The sequence below is a fragment of the Neophocaena asiaeorientalis genome, unplaced genomic scaffold, assembly GCF_003031525.2.
Source record: "Neophocaena asiaeorientalis asiaeorientalis breed wild unplaced genomic scaffold, Neophocaena_asiaeorientalis_V1.1 scaffold87, whole genome shotgun sequence".
Classification (NCBI taxonomy): Eukaryota; Metazoa; Chordata; class Mammalia; order Artiodactyla; family Phocoenidae; genus Neophocaena; species Neophocaena asiaeorientalis.
This window is the reverse complement of record NW_020175432.1, coordinates 2,961,526-2,976,133: the sequence shown is the minus strand read 5'-3', so window position 1 is coordinate 2,976,133 and position 14,608 is coordinate 2,961,526. Positions and strand designations below refer to the sequence as shown.

The 14,608-nt window shown below is 56.5% G+C and overlaps 3 protein-coding genes and 1 long non-coding RNA gene across 14 annotated transcripts in view; 1 reads left to right on the top strand and 3 right to left on the bottom strand.

Annotated features, from left to right (window-relative positions):
* Window positions 1–1,835, bottom strand: part of REX1BD (required for excision 1-B domain containing) — a 3,111-nt gene extending 1,276 nt beyond the window's left edge. The window contains exons 1-3 of one of the 9 annotated variants that reach the window (XR_003006209.1): window positions 1,319–1,835; window positions 1,142–1,224; window positions 633–924 (exon numbers count right to left, since the gene is read on the bottom strand). Coding sequence is in view for 8 of the 9 variants with exons in the window: in XM_024767232.1 (XP_024623000.1) it covers window positions 633–924; window positions 1,142–1,224; window positions 1,319–1,420 (477 nt within the window). In the remaining variant the exon portion in view is untranslated. The remainder of the gene's footprint in view (window positions 1–632; window positions 925–1,141; window positions 1,225–1,318) is intronic. The other 8 variants (XM_024767233.1, XM_024767235.1, XM_024767232.1 and 5 more) reach the window with 8 other exon arrangements.
* A 1,131-nt stretch (window positions 1,836–2,966) lies between these two features.
* On the bottom strand, window positions 2,967–5,408 carry UBA52 (ubiquitin A-52 residue ribosomal protein fusion product 1). Of its 2 annotated transcripts, none has more exons than XM_024767230.1 (5): window positions 5,365–5,408; window positions 4,350–4,460; window positions 4,000–4,086; window positions 3,250–3,352; window positions 2,967–3,164 (listed from the first exon to the last, which is right to left on the bottom strand). In XM_024767230.1, exons 2-5 carry the CDS (start codon window positions 4,450–4,452, stop codon window positions 3,071–3,073), a joined length of 387 nt encoding a protein of 128 aa, XP_024622998.1. In that variant the 5' UTR covers window positions 4,453–4,460; window positions 5,365–5,408; the 3' UTR covers window positions 2,967–3,070. The 2 variants fall into 2 exon arrangements, with proteins under 2 accessions (XP_024622998.1, XP_024622997.1); XM_024767229.1 differs by having other exon boundaries at window positions 4,350–4,463; window positions 5,365–5,406.
* A 159-nt stretch (window positions 5,409–5,567) lies between these two features.
* On the top strand, window positions 5,568–9,702 carry LOC112414675 (uncharacterized). The gene is made up of 3 exons (XR_003006208.1): window positions 5,568–5,703; window positions 7,573–7,616; window positions 9,102–9,702. It is a non-coding gene; the product is annotated as an uncharacterized LOC112414675 (long non-coding RNA).
* Window positions 5,697–13,745, bottom strand: KXD1 (KxDL motif containing 1). 2 transcript variants are annotated; one of them, XM_024767228.1, is made up of 5 exons: window positions 13,569–13,590; window positions 10,904–11,025; window positions 9,711–9,863; window positions 8,249–8,295; window positions 5,697–7,446 (listed from the first exon to the last, which is right to left on the bottom strand). In XM_024767228.1, the coding sequence occupies exons 2-5, from the start codon at window positions 11,002–11,004 to the stop codon at window positions 7,217–7,219; spliced, it is 531 nt and encodes a 176-aa protein (XP_024622996.1). In that variant the 5' UTR covers window positions 11,005–11,025; window positions 13,569–13,590; the 3' UTR covers window positions 5,697–7,216. The 2 variants fall into 2 exon arrangements, with proteins under 2 accessions (XP_024622996.1, XP_024622995.1); XM_024767227.1 differs by lacking the exon at window positions 13,569–13,590 and adding an exon at window positions 13,604–13,745 and having other exon boundaries at window positions 6,473–7,446.
* Between the last annotated feature and the right edge of the window lie 863 nt (window positions 13,746–14,608).

The following is a 14,608-nucleotide window of genomic DNA, read 5'->3' as shown; positions in this document are numbered from 1 at the left end:
TGAGGGTTGTGAAGTAGGCGGAGTCTCAGGGACCTGCCAGGGAGTTACAATCCCAGGGTGGAAGTAGACCGGGATTGGGTGTCTAAAGCAGCGTGGCCTGGGAATCCCAGCGTAGAGTGATGTGGGCGTGGCTTCGCGTGGAGTTGGCCTGGGAATGGTAGTGTATCTTGGTCAGGATTGGCTGTAGAGGCAGAGTAGGCTGGGCCTTGGATCCCTAGCGGGAGGAACAGGCCCAGAACCTAGGCTGGGATCGAGGGTGTACCCGGAAGAGGACCTGGCCTGGAAATCCAAGGCCCCCAATCAGCAGGGGGTCGAGTACCTGGCCTGGGGCGTTGGGACAAGCCAGGGCGGGGTAGGAGCATTGTAGGGGCGGGGTCTGGGATAGAGTGGGCGTGTCCTGGGACTAAAGATCTGGATGAAAAGTGGGGGCGGACAGGAGGGGGCTAACCCTGAGACTCTCGAGTGAACTTGGTGGATGACTGAGGTGGGGCAGGAAGAGGGGGTGCTGGGGCGCCAGGGGCGGGGTTCGAGGGGACGGAATCTGGCCCCTCCCCCAAGGGGTGCACAGTGGGCCAAGGCCCGAGAGACAAGACGAGGAGTAGGGGGATACATGGAGGGGGGCGGGACCTAACCGTGGCCAGGCGCGTCTCCTCCAGCTGCTGCAGCCTGCGCACGTGGCTCGCGAGCAGCGGCTGCGCTCGGGGTCCGGCTAGCTCGGCCTCCACCGCCAGCACCTCCCGCGAGGCGGCGGCGAAGGCCTGGGTCACCTCGTGTACTGTGCTCCGGTAGCGCGGAAAGTCGTAGGGCGGGCCGCTGCTCAGGTACTGTCGGTGGCCTCTGCGGCAGGCGGGGATCCTGAGGCTACGGCCCCGGCTCTCAGGCCCTGCACCCGCATCGACCACCTGAAAGCCCTCCAAGTGTCTCCTAAACCCCAGAGTGTGGAGGACGTTCTGACGCCCGCAGGGTAACCCGAGACGGGCCCACCCCTGCGCACGCGGAAGGGAGCGATCTGGTCTCCCCGCAAATCCCGCTCCACCTCTGACACCGCGGCCCAGTGGGGACCCAGTTCCTCCCCCAAGGCACGCTCATCCCCGGAGCGGGCTGTGGGCTGACCCCTCCCCTCCCCTACGCCCTCACTTACTCCTCCAGCCGGCGGAAGGCCTGCGCGCGCTCAGCCTGCAACTGGTGGATGCGCTGCACCAGCGCCCGTATCGCGGCATCTTTCTACGGGGCGAGGGGCACGGCTAGGGTATGAAGCCGGCGCCCCCGCGCCTGCACCGCCCGCCCCGCGCCTGTTCCCGCTCGGGCTCGAGCTCACCCAGGGCCACACCAGCTGCTCGCGCTCCGGGGCTCCAGTGGCTTCCGCATCACCGGGCACCGCGGGGACAGCGGACTCTGCCGCGGCCTCAGTGATGATCATGACTGCGCAGCTCTGGTCCCACCCGGGAGCAGGTTGCTCCGCTGCGCCTGGCGCCCCCTGCAGGCCCGGAGGCCTCTGGAGCCAGCTTGTGGCGGCCAGCTAACCTGGAGACCCCAGGGGAAGAATGGGGAGCGAAGACTGGGGGCTTCTCAGGCCTGACACCCTCCACCCACCTCCACCCCTGTGCTTGTTCCCGACCGGCGCCTGCTTTAACGTTTTCGACCTTAAATGTACGGTTCTGTATACAGCAAGGCTGTCCTTCGGCTTGTTTCTATGCAGCTATGTCAAAACCCGACTTCAGGGCTTCCCTGGTGGCGCAGTGGTTGAGAGTCCGCCTGCCGACGCAGGGGACACGGGTTCGTGCCCCGGTCCGGGAAGATCCCACATGCCGCGGAGCGGCTGGGCCCGGGACCCATGGCCGCCGAGCCTGTGCGTCCGGAGCCTGTGCTCCGCAACGGGAGAGGCCACAACAGTGAGAGGCCCGCGTACAGAGAAAAAAAAAAAAAAAACCCGACTTCACTTCCTCACATCCCATCCCCACTAATATAAAGAAAATTGAATCCAAGAAGTGATAGCCATCATCTAATGCCACAAGGTTGTGACAAGAGTGGGATTTGAACACAGGTTCTGACACTGGAGAATTCAAGTCACTGGCACCCACAGGTTCTGTGTGAACTGCTTTGAAGAGGGGGGCCTGTGCAAAAGGCCCTGAGGCGGGAGTCTGGTGCAGGCCTGAGGTCAAGGGTGGGGGATGGGAGAGTTCCTATTAAGTACAGAGAAGGCCTGGGAGCTGGACATAAACTGCCTAGTTTGAGCTTCAGGAAGCTTCCTCCTCCCTTCCTCCTCCAGGAGTGGACACAGGGTAGACCAGAAAGATGGTGGTGGCCTGGCCTTAGGGAGGAGGGGGCAACTGACAAAAATGAAACTCAACTGAGGCCTGAAGTGACAGCCTTTAGCTGGCACTCCAGGTCTCAGCTGTTCTCAAGCATCACCGTCTAGGCCTGGGTTGTCACCTACAGGAAGCCCCAATCACCCCAAGACAAGCAGAAGCATGGTGTTGTCAGGGCACTACCAGCCCTCACCTGGCAGACATCAGTCTTGGGTGGGACCCAGGAGCTCCTAAAGGTCAGTCAAAATTGAGAACAGGTATTTTACGCTAGGTAGGGTGTTCCTTCCTACCCCGCCATCCACCTACACCCGAACACCTCCAGGCCCCAGACGTGAGGGTTGTTAACGTGCCTGAGCAGGTCCCACCAGTCCCTAGGCTGAGGTCTTTATTCCCATATTACAGGTGACAAAATCCAGATGGTCGGGCTCACTTAGGCTACGTGGCAGAGGGCCAGGAGGGAGACTTGCCTGTGCTGTGGTTATGACAACTTCAGACATGAAGGGCAGAGACCACAGCCCACTTTACTGGTAAGACAACTGGAACCCAGGACAGAGGACCCCCAAGAGCTATGAAGAACTGACTGACAGGAAGTCCCTAAGGGAGATGCCCGCACCTCAGCCACCTCCCCACTGGACAGACCAACCACATGGACACCAGTTACTGCTCCAGTCAACGAAAGGGAAACTTTACTGAGGCCCCAGGGCCATGGGGCTTAGGCAGGAGGCCACCCTGCGGGCAAAGAAGCAGCCGGTGGAGGGGGCTTATTTGACCTTCTTCTTGGGGCGCAGGTTGTTGGTGTGGCCACACTTCTTCTTGCGGCAGTTGACAGCACGGGGGTGCAGGCGAGCGTAACACCTGTGCGAGGACACGAGCGAGTCGTGAGGGCACATCCCGACCCCCACCAGGGCCAGCCCACACCCCCAATCTGAAGAGTACATACTTGCGGCAGATCATCTTGTCGCAGTTGTATTTCTGAGCGAGCTGGCGAAGGGAAGGCTCGATGATGCCACCTCGCAGACGAAGCACCAGGTGCAGGGTGGACTCTATAGGAAACGAAGGGCAGAGAGAGACAGTGACTGAGCCTAGGCTCACCACCTCAGTCCCACAGGTGCAGGGCAGCCTCCAGTGCCCTGCAGACCAGAGCTTCTCATGTGTGACAGGGACACATCGGAATCCGTTGCATGTTCTATGTGTAGATGGACACACCAGCCCAGCCCACCCCACAGAACCTCCACGTTTTTATTTCCCACCAGTCCTCGGGGAGGCTGAGACTAATATAAATATACATCAACAGTGGTGTCCATCTGGGTTTCCCCAAGGGCAAGGCAATTTCTAAGTGGTGCGAGGACGACCTTTTATTTTCCTAGGTAAGACATTTAAATCTTTTGCTGCAAAAAGTGGTGCCGATTTTCTTTACAGTAACCACGCTGAGAAACACAAGAATTAAAGAAAAAAAGTGAATAAGAACATGAGAAACCATCGCCATTTGGAAATCCTGGTGGAGATCTTGAGATGGCTTTCCAGCGATGGAAACAGTACCTTACAAAGCAATACTCCCTAGCCCTATCTGATCCTCACCTTAAGAACAATCCTCCTCTACAGCCCCCTCCCGGTGCTGAAGAGGCTGTCAGCTACCCATCCTGGGTCCTAGGCCTCACTGAGGTCCTGTCTAGCCACCCCACCCCCGTACCTTTCTGGATATTATAGTCTGACAGAGTGCGGCCATCCTCCAGCTGTTTGCCCGCGAAAATCAGACGCTGCTGGTCAGGTGGAATGCCTAAGAAGAGAGCACTTCAGTTACTAAAGCTCTGGGAAGAATACTACCAGCAGATCTCCCCTCCCTCCACAGGGCTGTGCCAGGATCACCCAACTGTCAAAAGGGAAAATGAGGTAGAGCGGACAAGCTACCTTCCCAAGATCACACAGGGGAAGCACTGGCATGGCTGAGATCTGTTCAAGCACCCATTCGCCAAGGGACAGCAGATCCTCAGCGCTGAAGGGCCCCTATTTTGCGGAGCACCCAGCCCCAACCCAACTCACCCTCCTTGTCTTGGATTTTAGCTTTGACATTCTCAATGGTGTCACTGGGCTCGACCTCTAGAGTGATGGTCTTGCCCGTCAAGGTCTTCACAAAGATCTGCATCTCTGCGTCTGCTAGGGAGACAGGGGGGAGAATGGCCGGATGGAGTAGTGAGCACTGAAGGTCTGAGCAGCCCGAGCTCACAGGCTGGCCAGCCTTAGTTCCTGACAGCCCTGTGCTGGCATCGACTTCAAATGCAGGCCTGCCCCAGTGCCTGTTTCCTTCCACCCTGCAAGCCAGCAGCTTCGTCTTTAAAGATGGAATGAAAAGTACAGGTCTACGGCACCACCTTGCCAAGAACGGTCTGGAGGTCCCATCCTTCCTCTCCTCCGCCAGCCCCCAGTCTTCCTGCAGCCGGGGTGGGAATCCCATCTTAGTAGCAGCCCCCCAACACACAAGCTTTCCTCCCTACAGTCCCTTCTCCTAATTCCAAGCTCAGACACCCAAAACTTCCTTCTGGGTTACGCCCTAATCCTCAGACCACATTTCCTGCCTTTGATCCAATCCATAAGTAACAACAGCCAACCACGTGCCTGATACTTGTTTACACAGGTATTTCCGTTTTTTCACTTTCCAAGTCTAGAAAACGGCTGCTACTACCAGACTCTACTTACAGATTTAGAAAAGGAGACAGAGACCCAACTCAAAGGCTTAGTATTTTTAAATGGACTGGCAGAGTGTCTGCCACGAGACAAAGTTACAGTTAATACTCCTCCCCATTAAATCGGATCTGCCCCGAAGGACACATCCTCGCCCCAAAGCCTCGTCAGATAGCTGGGGCCGGCGGAGCGGGCAGGCTCCTCTTCCAAAGGCCGGCTTCCCTCCCGGGGCCCAGTTCGGGCTCGGAACCCGGCCCAGTGTGCCTTGCTAAGCCGCCCCACAGGGCCTAGCTCGCCTAGACGGAGTCCAGGCCGCCTCCTCTGCTGCCTGGGCCCCCGCAGGCTACCGCCCAACCCTGCCCAGGCCATCACGTACCTGCTCCGTCGTCTCGTTGACGAGAAAGAGGGCGGTTGAACCGGAAACCGCCGATTCGCCGCCGAGGGCGCCTGCGCACCGAGCACGCTGCGCGTCTGCGTCACAATCCGCGCCGCGCCGCGCCCCGCCCTCGGCCCCGCCCCGCCCCTATGTTGCGTGCGGGCGCACGAAGCCGAGGTGCCTGTGAGCGGCCGCTGCCCACCTGCCTCGGGGTGCGAGCTCCGCCCGTCGCGTCACGTAGGAATAAGGCCGCACCTTTCCTGGTGTTTCTGCTCGCTGTTTCCAGGCCGCCTGAAGACTGCCCGAACGTAGCGGGTGCTCCGGAAATATTTCAACAGAGTACGGGAAACTGTTTTGTGCTAAAGTGGAGGCATTAAGCAGAGGGTCTGTGGGTCCAAGACGCAAGGGTCGAGGCAGGAGGCGGCGTAAGGGCCGAACGTGTTGGAGCCACTGGAGGCCGGCCGCTGTGCACAGATGGATTAAAGGGCGGGTCCGTACAGGAGCACGGAGAGCAGGTGGGGTGGTGCATTCACCCAAGGAAATGGGGTGGGACCCAGGGTCTGTTTAGGATATAAGACGGAGGAGACTCAAGGATGGCTAAAAAGTGCTGGGCGCCGGAAAGCGGTGAGAACTGAGAAGATACCTGCGGGTTTGGCAGCGTACCTTATTTCCTTGAACACTTCCCGGCGCCCCCTATGGACCAGGCAAAAGCAGACACTCTGAAGTCTGGGAAGAGGCCTTTAATAACATAATTTCTAAGTGCTCCAAAGATGAGGGGACTCTGTGAGAGTGTCTGATGGGGAATGAGACCCCAGCTCCTTGAGGAGCCCACCTTAGGGCTGAGATTTGGAGGAGGAGTTACTCAAGGAGGTAAAGGAATAATGTTGTGGGCACTGGGAATAGCACATTTGAAGGCCTGGTTGGTGACAGGAAGTGGGGTTATTATGGTTGCCACCACTGGAGACTCCCACTCAAAACACAGCAGCCCACTTCTTTCCAGCTCAGTGGTGCCTGGCTGTCCATAACCATCCTGTCCCACATCCAGCACTTGCCCCCATTCTGGACTGCTGGGCCCAAGGATGGAAGGAAGCCACTGCTAGGTGCACCCTTCCCTTTTTAGTAACAGAGTCTTTTTATTGATAACTTCCCAACAGCATCTGTAAACATCGGGTACAAAAATATTCTGCTTAACTCTGTTCTCCGAGGTGGCTCGGCTTGCTCCACGGAGGCCCCAGGAGAAGCCTGCTGGGCCCTCAGGGTCCACACCTCTGGTCCGAGAAACAGGGCCTAACCAGGCTCGGTGCTGAGGGGATGGCTAATCTATGCCTTGAGGCTTCTACAACTGTCTCAGAAACCTCTTTGAGATAATGATTGGAGAAAGTATTCAATACTGTCATTGGAGGAAGGGGCAAGGAGACCAGAATTAGTAGGCACAGGGGTGGGCTGGGGTGAACTCAGACATGACAGTGCTTGGCCACCTTGAGGAGGTCCTGACCAGGGTGCTGGGACAGAGGACATCTGGCTCTGGTCTCTGGGAACCTTTAGGTGTTGCTCAGAGCAGACCTCAGGCCTGGCTCTGCACCCAACCCGACTCCAGCTGGACTGGTCATCCCCTGGCCTGGCAGAGGGGTCTACAGAAGAGAGATGTTCTCAGTGAGGAAGGAGGGGGAATGATAGATCCCCAGGAATTCCATACCCCAGGGAGGGAGACTTGTCCCCCAGTGAGCCCCAAATGACAGAGTACGGTGGCAAAGCTGACTGTCTCAAGGCAGCGTTACCCACTGCCACCTCAGACATCTGGGCAGTGGCACCACTGCTGCCCTGAGACCCGTCTGAGCTCCTGGGAGTAGGGCTACTCGCCCGGCGTCTCCTCGTCATCTGTATGGCTGTGGCCATTGATGGCAGGGGAGCCGGGCCGGACGTGGGACAGGTCCTCGAAGCCGGGGCTGAGGGAGGGCGAGACTGTGTCGGGGCTGGTGTCACATGAGCCTGTGCTCTGTTCCGAGGTGGCAATGGTTGTTGTGGTGCTGGGCGGGATGGGGTCTTCATCCTCGTCTTCCAGGAGGGACGCCTCCGGGATGTCTGGGGGAAGGAGGCCCAGGAGTTGGCTTAGTCACCATGCCAGGCACTGTGATGAGGGATTAACTGGGCCCGGGACCCCTGACAGCTACCCCCACCCCATGGGACATAACTTGGTTCATTTTACAGATGAGGAAACCGAGGTCCAAGCAGGTGAGAGGCCTCTCTTTAAGGTGAGATAAGGTAAAGACTCAGGTTCTCTGGGGTTAGGCCTATGTGGGCCCTGGGGGCAAGTCTGAGCCTGGCTCTGCCCTCTTGACTGTGTCACCTGGGCCAGGCCCCTCACCTGCCCGTGTCTCAGCTCCCTGCTCTATAAACTGGGAATGATGGCATTGCCTTTATGCCTGTGGTTGTCAGCGGCCCTGGAGTGGGGAGCTGTTGGCCCATTCTGCAGACTGGGTAAACTGAAGCTCAGCATGGAGGACGCTGTGCTTCCTCTGACAAGTCACTGCCCCTCTGGGCACAGTCCCCACCTCATAGGTGTTTGTGGGTAACAGCCTGGCTCGTAGGAGTACGTGACATTCACTGGGCTAAGGACTGTCATCATTCTTGTCCACATTCCCTCGTGTGACCTCCCCCAAGGGAGGAGGCTCTAGTCCCAACACCTGCTCCGCAGATTGCCAAGAAGATCAGGCCAGCACTCCCGCCCCTGCCCCAGGTCTTACTGGACCCACTGCCCACTAGGGCCCGGGCTTGGTGTCAGCCCTTGAGGTGACCTTCCAGAAGCCAGCCCTGGGCTGAGGGCCCTGGCATCCAAGGGCACAGAGCCCAGAAGCGGGATGTAGGAGCTCTGGGTGACACTTACGGCTGAAGGCCTCCGGGTGCTGCCTGGCCAGCTTCCCTTTCAGTGTCCTGCAGGGGAAGGGAAGGCACACAGGGCTGAACCTGCAGAGTGTGCAGGCTGGGCCCGGTGCAGGCCAGGAACCTCCCCGTCACTGCTTGTCATACTCTGCTCCAGGGCTGGAGGTAGGACTGGGCGCTCAGCCGGCGGACCTCCCACCCCCGGGATGGATGGCAGCTACCCAGCTGTCACCCAACTTCTGCGTGTCCTTGGTGCTGGCTCTGCGTGCTGGCTGGGCCCTCTACCTGCAATGCCTCATGTCTAAACCTCTTCTACCAGGACAACCTTCCAGGAAGCTTCCCTTCCCCTTGCCTCAACAGGCACTCCTCTGGGTGACTTGTCCTAGCTTGTCTCTCCATCCCCGGGGTGAGGATGTCTGTGGGGGCCAGGAGTGCTGACTATCCACACCCCAAACACCGAACACTGGCACTCACTAAACTGAACTTCACAGAGAAGCACCTGCTTCCCTTTTTAACCTGGTTTTTCCTTTTTACCTGAAGTAACGCAGTTCTGTTTACAAAGAATTACAAAAGGCTCTTCAGAGCAGTCTCTCACCCTTGACTATGGCCAGCCAGCACTGTCCCCCCCAACCCCCTCCCCCGAAGTACCACTGCTGCTGCTGCATCCCTGCCTGGGTGGACACACTTATCTCCTTCCTGAGTGACACAGATACACACAAAAGGTGTCAACCCTTGTGGTTCCTACTCTACTTCCACCCCTGCAACATCACACGTGGGCAACCAGCCTGGTGAGATGCCCCAGAAAAGATACGCTTTGATAAAGGATTTATCCGGCCTGTCTTGTGATTTCTGCACAGAGCATGCTCCAAGGAAACATGTTGCCCTCAATCTGTGGCACCTGCTCTGCCAGCAGATGCGGCTGCCCCCGGAAAAGAAGAAGCAGCACAGTCAGCCAGAAATACAGCTGTAGTGCCAGCTTGTTCCAGGCCTCGGAGCCCCAGCAGCAGTTGTTAACGGCAGCAGTGGTGATAGGAGCTCCGGGGGCCGTGTCAAGCATTCTATGTGGCTAGGGACTTGGACATCGTCTTTCTCTGTCCTCATGGAAACCAGCTTGAGAAGGACCCGCAAAATCTGGCAATCTCATTTTCCTCTTGAGAGAAGTCCTGGGTGGAGGCCAAGGGGGACATAAGGCTAGCCTTTCACTGTCTGCTCCTGCCTGCCTTTTGCATTATGGGTCTGGCACTATGTTGCATTTTCAAAAAAGGAATAAAATTTAAATTGAGAAACTCCAAGATTTTCAGATCTTCTCTAATACTAAGTGTGCAATGAAGCCTCGTAAAACAAGCTGAATCTCCCCACCGCCCTGCTATGTGGAGAGGACGGCCCTTATTGAAAAGAGGAGGAACCCTCTTTTTAGGCTCAGAGGCTCAGAGCAGGAGGCAGAGACTGGAGAGCCAAGCACCCACCTGATCCTGCGGAAGATGCTGTCCAGGTCCCGTTTCATCTCCACCAGGGTCCTTGTGTGGTGCAGAAAGCGCTCGCTCATCTGCTGCAGGCGGGCACTTGACAGGTTGTTGAAGTTGAGCAGCATCTCGTTTGTCTTCTCAAAGCGGTCCAGCCTGGTGGCGGAAAAAGGGCACCGACTCCTCTGCTCAGCCTCCAGGTCCCTGCCAACTGATCCTGCTAGGCCCTTTCCTGCTCCATGACCTTTGCGTAGACCATTCCCTTGTCTTGTGGAGCTCTACCTGGTGTTTGAGCCAGCTAGCAAACTCCTATTCAACTTTCAAAACCCTACTCAAAAATCCTACTCAAGTGTACCTTTCTCATGTAGCCTTAACCCTCTCCCTCAAGTAGACTCTTTGACACTCTGACTCCCCTAGCCCCAGCTTCTTTCTCTTGCCCAGCCCTGATACCCCGAGACCAGGAAGGTTCAAGTCTGATTTTGTCTCCCCTCAGTCTGGGAGTTCCCCAGGGTCAGGTCTGAATCTGAACTAAAGACCTAGGAGGGAGATGGGTATGCTGAGACCCAGACATATCCAGCACCACTGTCACAGGGCAAGAAAGGTAAGGTATCAGGTCTGTGCTGTGTTGTAAATGGAAGGAAGAGCCTTTGGCTTAAAGACACAAAAATGAAGCCCCAGGAGACCATGTTCCCCCCCGAAGGTTGTGTCAGCCCTTCTTCCCCACAGAGCAGGCCGGAATTAGGGTGAGGCTATTGTGGACACAGTGCCAAGCCCCAAAGAGGGCAAAGGCCATTCACAGCCCTTCCAAGTGACCCTGGGTGCTCCACAGAGACAGCCTAGGCTCTGAGAGAACAGGTTCCCAACAGGAAGTGAGTCGACTGGCTCCCTTAAATCCCCCAGCAGTTCCTTCCTTATCCCCCTCAAGTCTCCCCACCCCAGGCCTCGGGAAAGGAGCTGCTATGGTCCCCGCCAAACTGTCCGCAGCTGCGAAACTGTCCCAGAGCCCTGCTTCCTGTGCCAAGGCCTCGCCTTCAGACCAGGAAGGAATTTACTTTGGAGCCAGCCAACAGATTTGCTCATTTCCTTCATTTTATCACCAGTGTGGGCCCGGGGCAGAGGCGGGCAGGGCAAGAATGCTGGCCAGCAAGTGGATTCCTTCCCATACCGGGGGCCCAGGGCCCTTGGCTTCCACTCACATGTTCTTCTGGGCCAGGATGATGGCGTTGACATCGTCTGCATTCACCATGCTCAGGATGCGGCTACAGAAGACCCTCGAGGCCGAGTCCGGGGGGTCCATCTCTTCCTCCTCCTCCGCTGCCTGAAACAGGCAGGAAGAAAGTGTTTTCAGTCTGCATCAGGAAGTGGGGGGAGGTGGGATGGAGAGGAGGGGCTGGGAACCCCACAGGCCACCTGTCCGTAAGTGGGTCATGCCACCTGAGCCTCAGCTTTGTCATGCCAGGAACTCGGGGGTGTTTCGAGAACCACAGGAGCTCCTATTTATAACTTGCACCCAAGCACATCACAATCCCATCACCCCTCCCACCTCCACACCTGCCCCTCTCCATGTGCCCAAAGCTACAGGCACCTTCCTCCTGCATTGACCTGCCCCCCTCCTCCTGGCTGCCCCCTCAAATCATCACCCCCTCCAATGCCTTTTCTCCCAAGAGGTCTTTGATGACTACCCCTATTCTGGTCACTTATCACTTCACCTTTTTTTAATTGCTCCACTGTCTCATCGCTTCCTGAAATTATCTTAGTTATCAGTTAACCCTTTTGCCTGTCACCCCCACAGCAACATTAGCTCCAATAGAACAGAGGCGTGTGTTCTTTCTTGCTCGTTGCTCTGTCTCCAGAGCCCAGCCCAGAACCTTGTTCACAGCAAGGGATTGCCCGAATTTAGTTTGATGAAGGCAAACAGAACCTTTCAAACTCAGCTCTGAAGCTAGACTTATATCAGCAAGTTAAAGCCAAGAATTTCAGGCACTGGCAGCCAGGCTGTGGGCCCCAGCAACCCAGATGGCTCTGTGGCTCTTGGCTCCCAGCTTCCCTGGCACACAGATGCTATCCCAGCAGGTGGGGACTTCCTGGACCATGCTAGGGCAGGAGGGACCACAGCTTCAGCACTGACCCTCCTAAGGAGGTTCAGGAAAAACCCAGAATCCTGACATAGCTTGGCTCTGAGGTCTGCACGTTTAATCGTCGACTGAAAGGCCCACTTGCAATTGGTTAAGATTCACACACAGGATCAGGAAGGGCTTTCGGAGCCCACTTAACTACCCTCCTCTTTATTTAGCACCTACTGTATATTAAACAAGACACCAATTTCAAACCCTGGCAATTGTTACCATCCTTATTTATACATGAGAAAATTGAGGCTCAGAGACTGAGGAACTAGGCCGTTGTCGCACAGCCAGTGAACATGGGTCACAACTCAAACACCCACAGACCACAGGATCCACAAATATGTGACTATGACGTTCAGTAGCTACCTGTGACAGGACAGCTGCTTCTTGCAGCACCTGATTCCTGCCAGACTTCTGATTGTTTCCAGAAATAAACCTGAAATATGGATTTCTTTTTCCTGTGAAATCGCCTCATTTACAAATGTTAGCAACTAATATTTTTCTTACCCCAACACCATAGAGGCCAAAAGTACGTATCTATTTGTGCCCAGAATCTGGCTATCAGTTTGCAGCCATTACGTGCCTTCTGGAGATAAACTGCCACACCTGACGAAATCCACCACCTCCCCAATCACCATGTTTGAGCTCCTTCTATGTGCCAGGCATGGACACCCACACCCTCCACATTTCCAAAGAAGATCATGTATAAAGAGGACACTTGGGCTCTCAAAGGACAGAATGTGGCGGGAAGCCCACAGCTAGAGCCTGGCAGGTGCAGGATATGGACCTGTGGGAAATGGTTCTGCTACAAAGATGGGCTCTTTCCTGTCTCTGGCTCCCAGATGTGAGGGCTGAGGGATTCAAGGCACACTCCCCCACCAGCTGCCTCTCACAGGAAGCCTTCCCTGACTAACTGCTAATCTGGCCCACATACAGAGTGGAAATGACCCAGCATGGGCTCTGATCCCTGCTCCAAATATATTTATGGGGGACACACGCAGAGAGGGAGACTGTGTGACCTTGGGAGAGTCACCTCACTTCCTAGATCCATTTTCTCACCCAGAAAATAGGTATAACAAAGAATCTGAATCTCACAATGCTGTCTGTGGGGACTAAAACCAATAGTGCTAAGAGGTGCTGGGCTCGGAGCAGTCAGTTTCTCCAAGTGGAGTGTGAAGAAATCCTAGGACAGGGCCCGGGAATCAGTATTCTAATGAGGGCCTCCCTAGTGCTTCCAAGAATACAGAACAAACACTTATATAGCACTTCATTTAATCCCCAGTCTCCCCTACAAGGGCATCTCCGAGGGCACCAAAGGCTCCCAGGGGTGGGCTCAGGTCACACACCAATACGGAGAGGCGCCGCAACTCCACCCAAGTCATTTAACAGAATTTAATTTGGCTGCCCAAGCTCAGCAAAACCCGCGAGGCGGGGCGGGGCTCACAAATCCCCTCATGCCCCGCCCCTGTGAAGCGGGAAACTGAGGCCCAAGCAGGTCAACGCCCGATTCCGGGAGACACGGCACAGCCTGAACACAGGCGGCCCCAACTCCCGCGCCTCGGATCCATACTCGGCCCATGGCGCCGCCCGCGCGTCCACCGCGCAGACGGGGAAACTGAGACCTGTGCGCAGGAGGGGTGCCCAGATGTTGCCAGCGGCGCGCCCCACCCCGCTACAACCCGAGGACCGCTCCCGACCCGGCCCGGCTCCCCAGAGGCCCCTGCGTCCCCAGCCCCACCCCGAACTCGGCCCCGGCGTCGGTGGCAGCAGCACCTGCACATCTGGCGGCCTTGCTCGCGCTTCCGGGATGGCGCCCGCGCCGCCACGACGTCACCACGCACCATGCGTGCGAGCGCGCGTGGCGGCGACGTGCCCTGGGCTGACTTGCGTGCGTGGAGGCGCGGCAGGAATGGGTGGAGCTTAGATGCAGCTTCTATTTGCGGGTGCATCACAACAAATAGCCAATCAAGCAGTCTCTCTCGCGCCTGCGTAGTTTCCAAAGCCTGAGCTCCAAGGCAGCCCGGAAGGGGGGAGGGGAATGGGAAGGGAGGATGAAACCACCAATTTTATAGTTAGTAAGACTGAGGTCCGAGAGCGGCAAGCATTCCCACAGGGTCATATAATCCTCGAGTGGGCTGTGGTGGATCCAGACCCAAATGTTCTGCTTTCCAGGCTGGGAATCAGATTCACTCGGGTTCAAACACCCTGCTGCGTTTTTGGTAATCTTTTTCTGGGCCAGGATCCTGCATTGCATTTAGTCATGTCTCCTTGGTCTCTTCCACTCTGTGACAATTCCTGTCTTCCTTAATCTTTCATGACCTTAATACTTTTGAAGAGTACTGGTTTTGTAGAACACCTAACATTATGGGTTTGTTCAATATTTCCTCATGATTAGACGGAAGTTGAGCAGCTTGGGAAAGAATCCCACAAAAGTGATGTTTCCTTCTCAATGCATCGTATCAGGAGACACTGGGATGTTGATATGTCTCATTGTTGGTGACGTTAACTTTACTTGCTTAAGGCAGTGTCTACCAGCTTCTCAACTGTCAAGTTACTCTTTTCCTTTGCAATTAATAAGTATCCTGGGCTTCCCTGGTGGCGCAGTGGTTGAGAGTCCGCCTGCCGATGCAGGGGACACCGGTTCGTGCCCCGGTCCGGGAGGATCCCACATGCCACGGAGCGGCTGGGCCCGTGAACCATGGCCGCTAAGCCTGCGCGTCCGGAGCCTGTGCTCCGCAACGGGAGAGGCCACAACAGTGAGAGGCCCGCATACCGCAA

Bases quoted from the DNA above. Each gene is read 5' to 3' on its own strand.
- UBA52 (XM_024767230.1), bottom strand. From the start codon at position 4,452: ATGCAGATCTTTGTGAAGACCTTGACGGGCAAGACCATCACTCTAGAG. The intron at 3,353-3,999 runs GTACGGGGGTGG...CGTTTCCTATAG, and splicing joins AGACTATAATATCCAGAAAG to AGTCCACCCTGCACCTGGTG. The intron at 3,165-3,249 runs GTATGTACTCTT...GTCCTCGCACAG, and splicing joins GACAAGATGATCTGCCGCAA to GTGTTACGCTCGCCTGCACC.
- KXD1 (XM_024767227.1), bottom strand. From the start codon at position 11,004: ATGGACCCCCCGGACTCGGCCTCGAGGGTCTTCTGTAGCCGCATCCTG. The intron at 8,296-9,710 runs GTGGGTGCTTGG...CTTCCCCTGCAG, and splicing joins AGCATCTTCCGCAGGATCAG to GACACTGAAAGGGAAGCTGG. The intron at 7,447-8,248 runs GTAAGTGTCACC...TCCTTCCCCCAG, and splicing joins GCACCCGGAGGCCTTCAGCC to ACATCCCGGAGGCGTCCCTC.